The sequence below is a fragment of the Poecile atricapillus genome, chromosome 2 (assembly GCF_030490865.1).
Source record: "Poecile atricapillus isolate bPoeAtr1 chromosome 2, bPoeAtr1.hap1, whole genome shotgun sequence".
Classification (NCBI taxonomy): Eukaryota; Metazoa; Chordata; class Aves; order Passeriformes; family Paridae; genus Poecile; species Poecile atricapillus.
Window position 1 is genome coordinate 58,570,743 of NC_081250.1, and position 14,199 is coordinate 58,584,941.

Consider the following 14,199-nt stretch of genomic DNA (forward strand, 5'->3'; position numbering starts at 1 on the left):
ACAAATCTGACATAGGAGCTCATAAAAGTAAACTATTTAATACCAAGTAAATCTAAGGTCCTTCTGGGTGTAACTTGCAGAGCCAAGGCTCTGTTTATGTAAGATGAACCTCAAAAGCAAGGTAAGTGGCTTGAGTCAGGCTTCCACGATCCTTAAAACAAAGTGTGAGCTGAAAGTGGACCTTTGCTGTATATTGGAAATACTAAGGAAGCAGGCACTTCAGAGAACTGACTCCACTTTTGAAAGGCTTATAGCTGTGTACAGAACCTATACTTTTGCTCTCACACTAACCTTAAGAGTTTTAATTGGAATTAAATATACCTAGGGAATTAATATATCAACCCTTAAGTTCTAACTGAGCACTTCTTTAGCCATAGGTACAATTTTGTCTTATATAGATGTACTGCAGTATCACTATCACTTTCGTGTTGTTAGTTTAATTTCCGGTTTTTTGGGTTTTTTTCCTAATTTTCTGCCTAATTTCACAGATGTGATGTATAGATGAAAGACGACCAACTCTAAGCTTTTGCTTATCTCCTGGATCTTATGCGTAAGGTTGTGAGCTACGTGTAAGACAAAGTCAGAAGAAAACACCACCAACATTTCAGAGGAACTGCACACCGGTGACTTTTCTGAATTGCTTGAAAGTAATCACCACTTATTGGGGAAAACAAAAATTAAAGCAAATCTGACAAAAATGCCATAACTAAACTAAAAATGTAAATCAGGAGCATCTCGGCAAAACCACACTGAAAGCAGAAAGGCTCCCGCTAATATACAAGAACAGTGACATCTTGTGGGGATTTAAAGAAACGAGTTCACAGAGGGACAGGGCAAACTAGTCTGTGATGTTGGGTAATTAAAGGAAAAAACTCTACCTCAGTATTTTATTTAATACATGTACCACTAATATTTGGTAGAAATTAGGCTTTATTGCTTTTATAATGAAGAATGAAAATTAAAAAAAGCAGACAAATAGCTAGTTAGAAAAACTTTGAAAACAAAAATTAATGGAGTGGGGTGGAATCCAAATAGCTCTGCAGCTATTTCCTCTGCTCTCCCAGGAAGTAGTTATAATTGTAACTTAAATATTACTCATCCAAAGTAATAATGGCATAAGGGAAAAGAGAGTAAACGAGGAATTATGTTGTAAAGGCATAGAGTCAAACATAAAAATGACATCCATATTAAGTGGATTTTAAAAACACACACATAAATATTTAATAAAGCATGAATAGTTATGTTGTTCCTTTCCACTGATTAATAGACTATGCCAAATTCATTATACGTACTTCATGAGAAAGCAAAGTTATATCACAATGGAAAATGAATATATCCTATTTGCCAGTACAGTGTGCAAAATTTGGACCCTTCAGATTGCATCAGAGTATTTGAGTTTCTGGAACAAATCTTCAGCTGCTGTGAAGTGTCATAATTCAGCCAAGATACTCAACTCTGACAGCTTACAAGCAAGAATGTTTTGATTATTTTTTTTTTTTAAACAAGTTTGCACCCAAACTAAGTTATAAAAACATAACATTTACAACTTGGAAGATGATAGATTTCCCTACCATGATGTTCATGTGTTCCTCTTATTTTCTTTTACCTGAGTAACCTAAGTAAACAGATTACAAGGCAATTTAAACATATTAGCTAATACAAGGTTTACTGGACTTCTCATATATAGAAATGTACTTTGACACTATTTGCAGTTTTACAAATACAAAATGAATAAGAACTTTAAAACATATTTACTGAGCAGCCATGTTTTGATATCTGTACAGATCAATAAGTGCTGTGGAATTATGTACAGAATTTATAATTTAATTTTTAAACAGCTTTTGTGCAACCTGGCTGTAATGTGCATTTAAAGAACTGCTGTCAACATCACACATCTGTAATTAACTGGTGCCAGAAATGGAGAGTACAGAATAGGACAACAGCTCCTAAAATAATACTGTGCTATGCAGACATCAGTACATAATTCAAATAGTGCATATTAATCAATGTCTGATGAGGAATAATAGCTGCTAATACAGACACGGGCATTTACAGGTATTAGGTTTGTTAGAGTAAGTCTGGATGAATGAACTTTTCCATATATAAACATTAAAGAAAAGGCTTGAATTAGGAAGTTATACAACAATTAAAGATGGAAATTTATGTAATAAATAACAAAACTTTCAATTTAACTTGCAGTAGATAAACATAGTTGGAAAAAAAACCTTTACAGTAGCAAAAGATCCTTTACAGTAGCAATGAAACCATTCAGAAGCATTGTCAAATCAAAGGTAATTTGGTTTTATTTTATAATTGCAACAACTGAAAGTAAAAAAAAGAAAATCAACACGAAGAAAATTTAGTTTATCTCTGATAGTTGTTAGTGTACTTCTGTGTTATTGTATCTGTCAGATGTTTCCTCCTCTTTTTGTGCTCTATTCATGCTATCCCTTTTGATTTTTGATTTTTTTTTTTAGGTTTCTTTAGTCCAACATGAATCCATAGACACTAAAGCACAGTGAATATGCAATCTGCAGACTGGTGTGAGTGAAAAACCGTAGGAATATAATCACTATTACGAGGTAAGCTTGGAGTAACTTGGAGGAGAGAACTTGCGCTTCAAGTACTTGAGAATGTAAAGTGGAAGACAGCTTACAACGGTGATTGCTGACACTTTCCACAGGAAGGTCACAGTTGTGATAAAGGCAACATCTGCAGAAACAAAAAGGGAAAATAAGTAATGGGAGCCAGTAACATGGAAACTGGAACTTCCACAGTGCGAAGTCAATAAAAGTCTCTTAATTGTTTGCTTATGCTATTGTCCAATTTAAAAAAAAAGGGCAATAAAGCAACAGAACGTTAACCTCAGCCTTTTGCTTTTGCCAATTATTATTTTTTTCTAGACAGGAACTTCAGAATTCCTTTATGGTCCTCACACTGTTTTGCAGCTGAAGTAATTTTTAGGGGAAACAGAATTTCAGTTTAAAAGCAAGACTCTCTCATAATAAAAAGTTAATTCAGCTTTTTCTTCTGCTAGTAAGAATGATGTTAACCCACTATAAGTTCCCAACTGGAAATTTTGCCAGCTTGTATCTTTTATTCTGTATTGATTATTTTTCTTACAAGATCTATGCAGAATGATTCTTAAATCATAGAGATTAAATTAGAGCCCAAAAATTTCAAGGAAAAACAATGTAGTGATATTGCTACAAGCTACATGAAAAAGCTAATGGTTTATGACAAAAAATTAAACAAGAATACTGACACACTATGCTTGCTAATGATTTTTTTTTACCCTATTTGTGATAATTAGGTCACATTTAATTATCATGGAAAGATCCCAGAATTTAGGGAACCCCAACAGTTTAATTTTTTTTTAATTTTCCCATTATTTACAAACACATGTATTAAGAAATTTGCTACTCTTGAGTGAATATTTAAGGATCAAAAAACAAAAAGTCAACCCAAAACTTCAAGAAAAGTTAAACTTCACCTACCTAAGAAAGCTCCAAAAGACACTCTGCCTATACCTGTTTCACAAAGAGGGAAAATGAAAGGATAGATTTACAGAAAATACAAAAGTTATGCAAGAAAAACAAAAAAACAACAACAAAAAAACAAACCCCAAACAGGTTAGCTACACAAAGAGGAAATGAAAAAGATGTTAGTAGCATTAACTGGATTAGTATTGCCTTTCACATGTCAATCAGATTATTTTAAGCAGCAATTAAATCAAAACACTTTGAAAACAGAGATTTTATATTTGGTCATGTTTTAAGATTGTGAATAGATTGGCACTTTTCTTATATTTCACTCCAAGGTATAATTTACTGTATAAACAACTTGGTCATGTGAATGAAAATTCACTTCAGAAAATGCAATAAAGAAATTCTTTACTGCTCCAACTCTGCTCATTAAAAATACTTTGCATATTAAATTTCAATGTATAAACTTGTTATGCAATTTTAGCCTAAGCCTGCTCAGACATACTGAAAGCCCATGTAACCTATCAAAGGCCACTGTGTGCAATTAACTCAGGAACATAAAAAATAATTTACTTTCATGAGTCAGAGCTGTGGAACAGTATCAAATATTTTTTCCTTTCTAATTTGAGTGCCATGTCATCATATCATTTCTCTGGAAGCAGATGATCCTTGTAAGCAACATCACTGAAATAAGTTTATTTGACAGTGAACTAAATTCTTTATTGACCAAGAATTATTGGTCTGGACCGTTTTTCCTGATCCACAGAAGTTGTTCTATATCTTGAACTGGAAACCATCACTTAGGTTTATGCTACATTCCATACACAAAAAAGCTCCCTCCCCCCAGTTATAATGGGACAGATCGAATAAGAATAAAGCATTAAGCAGAAGTGAGACTACGAGAAAGGCATTTTCTCAGATTAACTGGTGAATAACACACAATAAAATACATCTTTACAAAATCTCATGTAACTGCAGCCTTTTCAGTACTCTCAAATACTAGAAATAGAGAAGTGAAGTCCCTGGGTTGCAAGAAGCCATGCAACCATTTATGGACTCAGTTGCTTGGGCTTGCCCAGCAAACAAACGAGCACAGAGAAGAAAACACTCCCCTTTACGGAAAAATTTGCAAGAAACAAAGTTCCTGCGGTTTTTATACCTTTGTGAACGTAATCTAAAAGTGTTTTTCACAGAACCACACCAGAAAGGATGGAAGGACTGGCTGTCACCAGTGCTACAGACTTTCAAGGGTGAAGCTGCAAGTTCTGCTTTATGACATTCCTGGGAGCCTGTGCTCAAGTGCAAGTACATGTATGTGTTCTTATTTGTTCTTTTAATTTGTAATCTGACTGTGGAGGTTCAAAAATCAACCCAATAATCTCTATTAATGTGTCTGTGCATCGGTGCCAGAGAAAACAAAAGGGTGCTCTGGCAAACCTGAAATAATGCACAATACAGGTACCCAGCAGGGTTGTTTCTTTAATAAAATTTGACTCCTGAGAAATCTGGGAAGTAATAGAACACCTGGGATAGGCAGTGAAGCATTTACTGATTAAATAAATAATTATATAATGCACACACACTATACTAGCCTTGAACACCTGGGAACTGAGAGAGTGAAGGCAGAATTTTAAGAGTTCTAGAAACTGCCATGCAACACTTAATTCTGCTATGTGAAATGACAGGTGAAGAAGGGCAACTCTGTACTCATCAGAGCCTAAAAGGCAGAGAAGGAGCCGGATTCTGCTCTTTGTGAGGTATAATTAAAGCTATTATGTATATTTCTGTAAGTTACATTTGCAAAATCACACTGTGATACTTTATTTTTACTAAAGGATTGACTCCTAAGATTTGCAGTTAAAATGTGTTCTTTCATCTTGTTAACTATAAACAATCAGAACCTTAAGACACAGTATGGCATACCAAAACTTAAAGCAAAGCAAGCTTAATACAAGCTTACTGCAATTATGAAGCAATGGTTCCTATATAAGGTATCTTTCCTACTAGGCTGCTGCATCGCTCCCTAACAATACTTCAGTGATTTTAGCCTCATGAGTTAGATCTAATGAGGTCCACTTGGTCTGGTGTACAAAATAATGCACCAATTCAGCGAAAGATCCTGAGTTTTTACAAATCATAACTATTTTCAATACTGCAAATCTCAAAGCAAATTTAAGATATGCAATTTGGACTGTCAATATCAGACCAAGAATGGAAAAGGCATGAGTGGTTTGAGTAAAGCTTATCATCTAGATAAATCATACTAACAGGATTAAGATTGTTGGATTCTAGGAGAAAAGGGGAAGAGAATATTTTAACCCAACATTAATTAGGCCTAATTTGGATTCAGTTATATTTCTAATAAAGAAAGCTGCATTTCAAAACATCACCTATTCTTAATTGAAAAAAAAAGGAAGAGAAAAACATTATTAACAATACAAAACAGCTCTTCGGTAAAACACTCACCAAAGTATTCATTAAGAAATGCAAGAGAGGCCACATAGCAGCCAAGACTGAGGAATTCAGCCACCACCATTAACCAGTGCCATGTTCGTATGGTCAGTGCAACCATCAAGAGCTCGGTCAAGATCAGGGCAGTGAAGGAAATGGCAACGACGTGTACAAATTCGGATTCAAAAAGCAGCAGGGCTCCATACATCAGAATCCCACCTGGGTAGGGTGGAGAGGCATGCAAGGTTGGCAATACACTCTGAAATAAAATTTCACTGTACCAGTTTTTTCAACTGCACACTGAACATTTGATTGCTCATTATGAAAATTTGTCCAGCATTTTTTTTAATAACACTGATCTTTCTAAAAGAAGGATATTTATCTACTGTACTTTGTACATGTGAAATAAGCCGACCAAAGCAAAGCCATACAGAAATAAAACTATTAGAAAATTAAACACCTTTTAGTGCAATATATCTGATGAACTGTTAATTAACCTCATTTTGTCAAGTGCTACAAATAAATGAGATATTGTTGAAAGTGTAATTACTTTTAACTGATTCCATAATTCAGATTTCTTCAACAGTGCTTCTGTCATTCAGTGAAAGAAAACTACTGTGTAAATACATGCAATGTGATAAGCACTCATTAAAATTTTTCTGGATTAGCATTTAATTAAAAACATGTCCTTTTTTCGGCGACATGCACCAATAAAAATACCAATCACGCTGTGTTTTGAATAGGCCTGGCACACTACAGGAATATCGATTTACGAGATAAACAGAAAGCAATATATATAACTGCTGATGAAATGTTAAGCTTTGGGAATTCAACCTGCAGCTGAAAAACAATATTGCTAATAGCAGACAAAAATTTCTCAGTTCAGCAAAATTAGGACTCTCTCCTACCTTGGTAAATACTGATTAAAACCCAGATGAGGAAAGTCTTAAATGACAAAGATCTTCCCTAAGGGAAACATGTGAGAGGACAGTTAAACACAACTTTAAAAAAATAAATCTATTCAGCTCATATATTTTTAATACTTCATTGCTAGAGAAACATTTTACAAGAAAAATATGCAGTATTTGAAGTGATAAAGGCTACAGAGCTTCTACTTGTTTTTATGATTCTTCATTACAAGCTTGTCTAGAAATCGCACAAAGTCTAAATTTGGGAGTAAGAAGTTAAGGCCTTAAACAGAAGAGATACTTTAGCTTGCAATGCTCTGGCTGGTTTTCAGAATGATAAATACAGCAAAATTTGTTTATTTATCATTTGTAAAATGTAGTCTTCAAAATAATTACAGCATTGTGTACCTACTGAACAAAACCTTAAGCAAATCTGCAGTTATTTACTAGAAACTTCCAAAGGTTGGATAAACTTCCCATTTGCTTTCATAGAATAAATTTATGACTACTGCAAATTTTCAGCAAGTAACTATTACCAAATTAATTTTAAATCTTTTGATTGTGAATGGTACAGACTGAAACATATGCAAAAATCAAAGAATAAATGCTGTACATGTCATATGATTCTTGCATTCTGTGAGGGTACTGATGAAATGTTAGAACCTAAGAGCTGAAAGGATATGTATTTTAAAGGATAAAATGCTAAACAAAGCAGCCATTTTGCCACAAAAGAAATGATCAATCTAGAACAGGCAAGAATCAGCACTTCATTACTGTAGCAAGTTCCATGTTCTGTGAACAGCTTTCCACAGGCAAGCTTATGACTCTTAGGCAGGTGAAGGCCATGCTTTTTTGAGTTTGATCATGGACTGAAATCTCAAAAACTACAAAGATTCTCAAGCAGAGAAGGAACCAAGATCTCCAACAGAGGAAAAAAAAGATCCCAGACTAACATAGGAAATAGTTAATTTAGTGCAATTAAAAAGACAAAGGCTTGGAAAAGTTTGGATATTCTTTAACTAGAGTCTGCTTCTGAACTTTTAAAAACATCTTTGAAGAATTTACTATCCCTAAAAAAGACCATCTGTTTCTGCCTTGGATCATAATTTTCCTAGTTGACAGCACAGGATGAAGAAGAAGCACTTTTCAAAAAACTTATTACAACAGAATCTTGGGATTTATCTCACTCTTGTGGGTAAAAAATTATAAATGTTAATTGTTTGCAAGTATGTGCAAACACAAAGAAAGGAGTATTTATGGATGACTGCGTTCAGAAATATCAGGTATAAATACTTGTTATTTAAAACAAGACAGTTTTTGGAGACATCAGCAGTAATTTCTGCATGTTAGGAAAAAATAAACCTAAAAATTAATCTACCAATTAAAAAGGAAAAGTAAGATGTGAGAATGTAAACATAAATAACTCCACATCAGAGATTTTGGGGCCAGAGTCAAGGCTGCTTTATCAACATACCTTCAGGTTTGAATTATTTCAGTACAACCACTGGTGCCTGGAGAAACGTATTAATAAAAATGATTGAAGTGTTTGGTACTGTGGATTATTTTAATAGTACAGAAGTTGGAAATAGCTGTGCAATCTGTCTTGCTTGGAATACCTTAAGAAAATAATTACACGAATTCCCAATTTTGCACACTAAAGATTTCAGCATTTGTCTGTAGGTGAGCACTGAGGACATTCATACCTTTGTGAGATCCTTATAAAGTTCTGGATATAGCAATGCCATTTCTGGCTTCACATCTTGATCCAATACTAGAGAGAAGACTGGAAACATAGTATATATGGTTGCATACCTAGGAGAAAGGAAAGAACATGCATTAACACTTTCATATGATATAATTTTAAACTGATCTACTGAGTTCAATTATTCTTTTTATGTAAGTGAAATTAAAACTGGTTCTTTTTCCCAGTACTTAAGCAGCTTACCAATACAGCTTTCACATACAACCTGCTCTTGTGGTTCTGAGAGCTGTCACTTGTGAGAAGTTACAGAGGTCTTATACACTCAAAACCAGTGAACACATTTCTTTCTTCTATATCACCTGTTACCATATTCCCTGTGCACTTGCACTTGGGACAACCAGTCCAAAGACCTAACATTTAAATTCATCTATAGATGGCTGCATGAAAACTGAAGAAAAAGAGCACTATATTCTGGACAACCTGGAGAAGGATGAATAAGAGTCTTAACAGCTCTGTAAGTGGCTTTGGATTTTATTGTACACATGCCAGATACACACTTCCATATGTACTTCCCTGGAACTTAGCACAGCTTCTACAAACATTTTACTGTTTTAGAGAGGTCTACTGTTTGCCTCTGCAAAGTCTGGTGTAATCAGACCATGGTTTGACTAAGATTTAATTTACTTTATATTAGTAAACCTGCTGCTGCAACATGACCAAGGTGCTCCTAATGCTGCACATATTCACATGAATGGAAATCTATGTGGCAAACTTGGGTAGTGCACTCTCAGAGGAAGTTTCGTAGTAGCTTCAGCTCGATTTTTAACATAAAACCCTGTGACTCACTGAGGTTTGTACATCAATCTGTGTGAGACCTGAAGCTGGTCTGGTCTGGGAGATTTTTTTTTTCTTGTTTTCACCCTGTATGTGCACAGGTTCTAGGGTATCTTCTAAGGCTATGCAGATCCCACTCTCCAGAGAACTGATAATGAGACTTCACCCCTCATATAGTGCATATCCAATCTTGTGTGATTTTCCTTGGTACACTCATCCCAGGTTTTGGTAGTGTATCGATGATAAATACATGAAAAACGTGGATGACACCAAGCCCATGGTGTTATTTAACCAGTTTGCTGTATTTACTACCAGATATCATAACTGTTGCTTTGACTTACCCTACCATTAGGAATCCTTGGTACAAGGGAACAGATGCAAAGTAGAAGACTGATGAAAATACAGCCTACGAAAAGTAGATAATTAATTAATATAATTCTATATACAGAACAATACAATATAGAAAAAATAACAATACTGGTTAATTCTGTCATTTCAAAGACAGACGTAGGGATTTTAACTATTCAGAAAACAAAGATTTAAATACCTGCATAGTTGAAATAATAAGGCCTCGGTGCATGACAAATTGACCAAGTGCTGCTGATCTTTTGTAACTGTTTCGACCATGTACCATCAGCAGCCTACCTATGTGTTTAAACTGTGTGATAGAAAAGTCAGCTGCTAGAGAAGCTTGTTTTCCCTCCTAGAAGAAAAGAAAAATATTTCAATTATTCTGAAGCTCAGAATAAAATAAGTGTATCAAGTTTCAAAATTCTTAGCAATAATTAATTTTAAAAGATAAGTTTGTTCCTTCTTTGAAAATCAACCCTGCAATGAGACACAGCATTTTTTTTGTGCATGTTCTAAGATGCAGTGGGCTGTAACAAGTAAGTTTCATTGCTTCTCCTGCTTCTTCCAGGTAAATGCTACACAGAAATAACTACAGCTTTTTCTGCTTTCAAAAAGATGAAGCACAAGACATACAAGCAAAAATACTAAAGACTAAGCATTCTTATCATCTTGCAGAATACTTTAATTAGAAACGATCAATTCACTGTTGTTTAAGAATAAAGCTTCTAATCAGATTCTACTGCTATGTGACACACATTTTACAGTGAAACTGTTAACATTACCTTGCCTTCAATTCCAATTCCACAGTCTGCTGCTTGGATCATGCTGACATCATTTCCTCCATCACCTGGAAAATGTCACTGCAATATTCAGTTCTTCAGAGGTTTTATTCTCCTGGCCTTACAGTATTTGAGAAACCTCTTACATACCTTTAAATTCTTACAATTAATCTATGACTTAGGATTAATTACTTCAGTAATCAAGAATTTCCTGCAGAATAGACAAGATAACCACACCTTTCTCATGGAATGGCATTTTGTGCCACAACTATGCAATACCTGGCTGTAGGTAAAGGTTGGTAAAAAAGTCTCTCTGGTTTTGTTTCAGCTATTTCTCCGTGGTGCCACCTGCTGATTACATTTATTACAGATTTTACTACGGGGATTGTGCCAAGAGTTACCTATTGCACATGTGCGCTTCCCGGTGTGGTGCTGTAACAGTTTCACAATGTGGGCTTTTTGGGTAGGAGAACATCGGCAGCACACTACAGCAGGACACTGACAAGCCAGCTCTACAAATTCATGTTCATAATACTTCAGACAAACCTGAGGAAAAAAAAGACACTTGGATTTATTTACAATTAAATATTACTACATGTAGCCCAACACAAAAACACAGTATAAAGATTTTTTTTAATTAAGTTTTCCATGTACAACATCCAACTGTGAGGGAAAAAAGAAGGACAGATTCACCTTGACTGTGGCTTTATTATTTTTAAAATCAAAGAGAATGTCAGTTTGAGCACCGACGTGCTTTGAGGTTAAGAGAATAGACAGTACTAAAGCATGCTGTATACAAATTCCATTGTTACTGTATAGATGATTAGAAACCCAGCAACATTTGCATATCTACAACATATATCATCTAATTTGCACTCAGTGATAAGCAAAAATACCTCTAAGGTCTTTTTAAAAGTATGGGAAAATACTTGGGAAAAAGCATGAAGATGCTGACACATTACTTTCCGACCATAAGCATATAAATAATTTAACGGAAACCAAGTTTTTACCTCAAGTGAGTCCCCAGATATCACCAAGGCACAGTCATGCTTCCTCCTAAAAGCATTTAGTTCTAAGTGAGCCTCTCCTCGAGTGGCGACCTTCAATAAAAAACACTCAGTTAAAAGATTTTGTTATATGCTTAAAGAAATCCTGCCTAAAAAATCAAGTTTTAAAAACTCATACTCAGAAGCCTTGGTTCAAGTGTTTTATCTCACTTCAAGTCTAACACCCATGGAATTTCACTATAAGCCTCAAATCTTATGAAGTGAAATAATAATCATCAAATAAGTAAAATCTATGTTGTCAGCTTAAGTGGCTCTTCACCAAAGTTCACAAGGGCTAAAACAGTAATTAATTCATGACATTAAAATGTCTGAATTTTGAGCTGTCTTGAGTCTTTTCATCCTGGCAGGTCTAGAGAAAAACAGAAAAGTTTCCCAAGCAAACCTCAATTATTTTTGTTTATTAACCAGTAAAATATGTTCTTAGAATAACACAAAGCGTTCCTTTTAATTGTTCCTTCAGTTTTGGTAACCAGGCACAGATTTCAAAGGGCACATAAAGATGCACATTAGTACTAATCCTTTTTGGATCTTGCATGACTTTGAAGACAAGATCAAGTGGCATAATTTGAAAGCATTACATCATAGATTTTTTTGTTTACATAATTTTTTCAGAAAGGCCCAGCTTTCTGAAAAAATTATGAAATGCAAAAAACTTCTGAAATGCAAAAAGCAGTCAAAGGTCACTAAATGCATTTTGGAAGGTTTTGAGCTATAAGTAAAATATGAAAAATTTAAATTATAACCAGATTTTGAAGAGACTGGCAGGTTTGGGTGTGGTGTATTTTTTTGTTTTGGTAGGTTTTTGTTTGCTTTTTTGTTGTTTGTTTGATTTTTTATTTGTTTTGGTTTTTATTTAGTTTTTGTTTGTTTGTTTGTTTTTTGTTTTTTTTCCCCAATAAATATCAATGTATTTTAGAGCTATCATGCTAGACAAAGTTCCAAGCACAGAATAAAACACAAGCTCTGATTACACTTTTAATTTTACCTCTGTCAACACTTTGATTAAATTACTTTTAAGATATATGAATCTTAATTACATTGAATGTGAAGTTTTGTCCTTGACCCACTACTACCCAGCCAGATGCACTTCAAAGAACCTTTCTCTCTCCAGATGAGCTCTACTACCCATAAAATTTGAGTTACATTAAAAAGCCCCTGCAAAGAGAAAAACCCATACACATGCCCTGATTTAGAATTTTTTTCCTTCTTTCCCACAATTAAGCATGTAAAGAGAAACCTCCTTGTCTGACAGCTGTTAGGAACACCAGTCTCTGTTGGCCTAGCACATTCTTTCTCCACTGCAGTGATGAAGAGATGCCAGCACTTGTGTATACTAAGGAGCAGTGATTGTCCTCTATGTTCCACATTTCACTTAACATAATGCTTTTTTTTTTTTTTTTAATTTGTAAATACCTCCAGAATTACAAATTGTAGAAGTTAAGACTTATAAGAATAAACATTTTTGTTAAAAACAAAATACAGCTTTTTGGAAAGAGAGTAGCAAAAGGTGTTTTCTTTCTAATTATTAGGACACATTATATTATTATAACACATTAGGAGTGTTATAGTGCTTGATATTTTCTCACATTAATTCAGTAGTTATTTCCTTGCAACAGGTATAGCCACAGAATTAATTCTTTATAAATTTTCTATATTTTTTAATACATTTTCTAACTAATTTAAAACTTTGTGTATTCTAAGTTAACATGGTTTTTTTTATGCTGATCTCTCATTACCAGTCAAGGTAATGAAAATAAAAATCTGACTCAACTAAATACATTGTGTTCAGGAAGACTTAATTTGTGGTACTACAACATAGAAAGGTCAACAAAAATTGATCTGAAGTTTTATCAGAAGCATTAATAATTTAATTGCAAATAGTAGTCTGCAGGGCCTAATTTGCTGTTCTGATGCTTCAGAAGAAAATACATTTACATGTAAATTATATTCATATAATTATTTCTGTAGGTGCAAGCGGTTCATTTAGAACAAACAGACGCATTACGTCTGATCACACAGCATCAATCAACGTCTAGAAAATCTATTTTTGCTTGACTTCAGTCAAGTAGATACTACACATATAAAATGTGTAGAAGATTCAGTTTACTTTTCTAACAAAGTCTGTTGGTAAAATGCATATATATATATATAAAATGACATGAAAAAAATTCTCATACCAGTTTGATCTATGTTTATACAGAGGATGTTCGCAGTTTCATTCAGGATTAATTCTGCTTGAGTCTAAAGAGTTCTATCAATGAAAATGCTAAAACAAGCAAGAATAACATTCAGACAGCCTAAATGCATGGATAGTTTCTTAGTGGCTCAGCACCTCACTTCACACAGACTCCTCTCCATCGCTATTTAGAGGTACCTTGCTATGTCTGTTATTAAGGGTGTCAAATGAACCTGGTCTTGAACCTGGGTCACCCAAACATGGATAAAAACATTTCTACAGCACATCAACAACTCTAGAAAACAACATCCTTAAATACTTTGTAATTTTATAACCTAAGCACTACTCTCTTGACCATTACTATGACACTCAGTACAGTAACAAAACTATTTTCAACAACCAGCCAACTACTAATTGAATACACCAACACTGCTATTAGCTGTCCT

General features: G+C 34.2%; 1 protein-coding gene across 3 annotated transcripts in view; it reads right to left on the reverse strand.

Moving 5' to 3' along the window:
• Positions 1–614: 614 nt before the first annotated feature.
• Positions 615–14,199, reverse strand: part of ATP9B (ATPase phospholipid transporting 9B (putative)) — a 154,062-nt gene continuing 140,477 nt past the window's right edge. The window contains exons 21-30 of one of the 3 annotated variants that reach the window (XM_058831636.1): positions 11,521–11,610; positions 10,912–11,056; positions 10,514–10,578; positions 9,928–10,083; positions 9,722–9,786; positions 8,548–8,656; positions 6,845–6,902; positions 5,952–6,155; positions 3,498–3,530; positions 615–2,712 (exon numbers count right to left, since the gene is read on the reverse strand). In XM_058831636.1, coding sequence (XP_058687619.1) covers positions 2,576–2,712; positions 3,498–3,530; positions 5,952–6,155; positions 6,845–6,902; positions 8,548–8,656; positions 9,722–9,786; positions 9,928–10,083; positions 10,514–10,578; positions 10,912–11,056; positions 11,521–11,610 — 1,062 coding nt within the window. In that variant the 3' untranslated portion in view covers positions 615–2,575. Of the gene's footprint in view, positions 2,713–3,497; positions 3,531–5,951; positions 6,156–6,844; positions 6,903–8,547; positions 8,657–9,721; positions 9,787–9,927; positions 10,084–10,513; positions 10,579–10,911; positions 11,057–11,520; positions 11,611–14,199 lie in introns of those variants that run through there. The other 2 variants (XM_058831637.1, XM_058831638.1) reach the window with 2 other exon arrangements.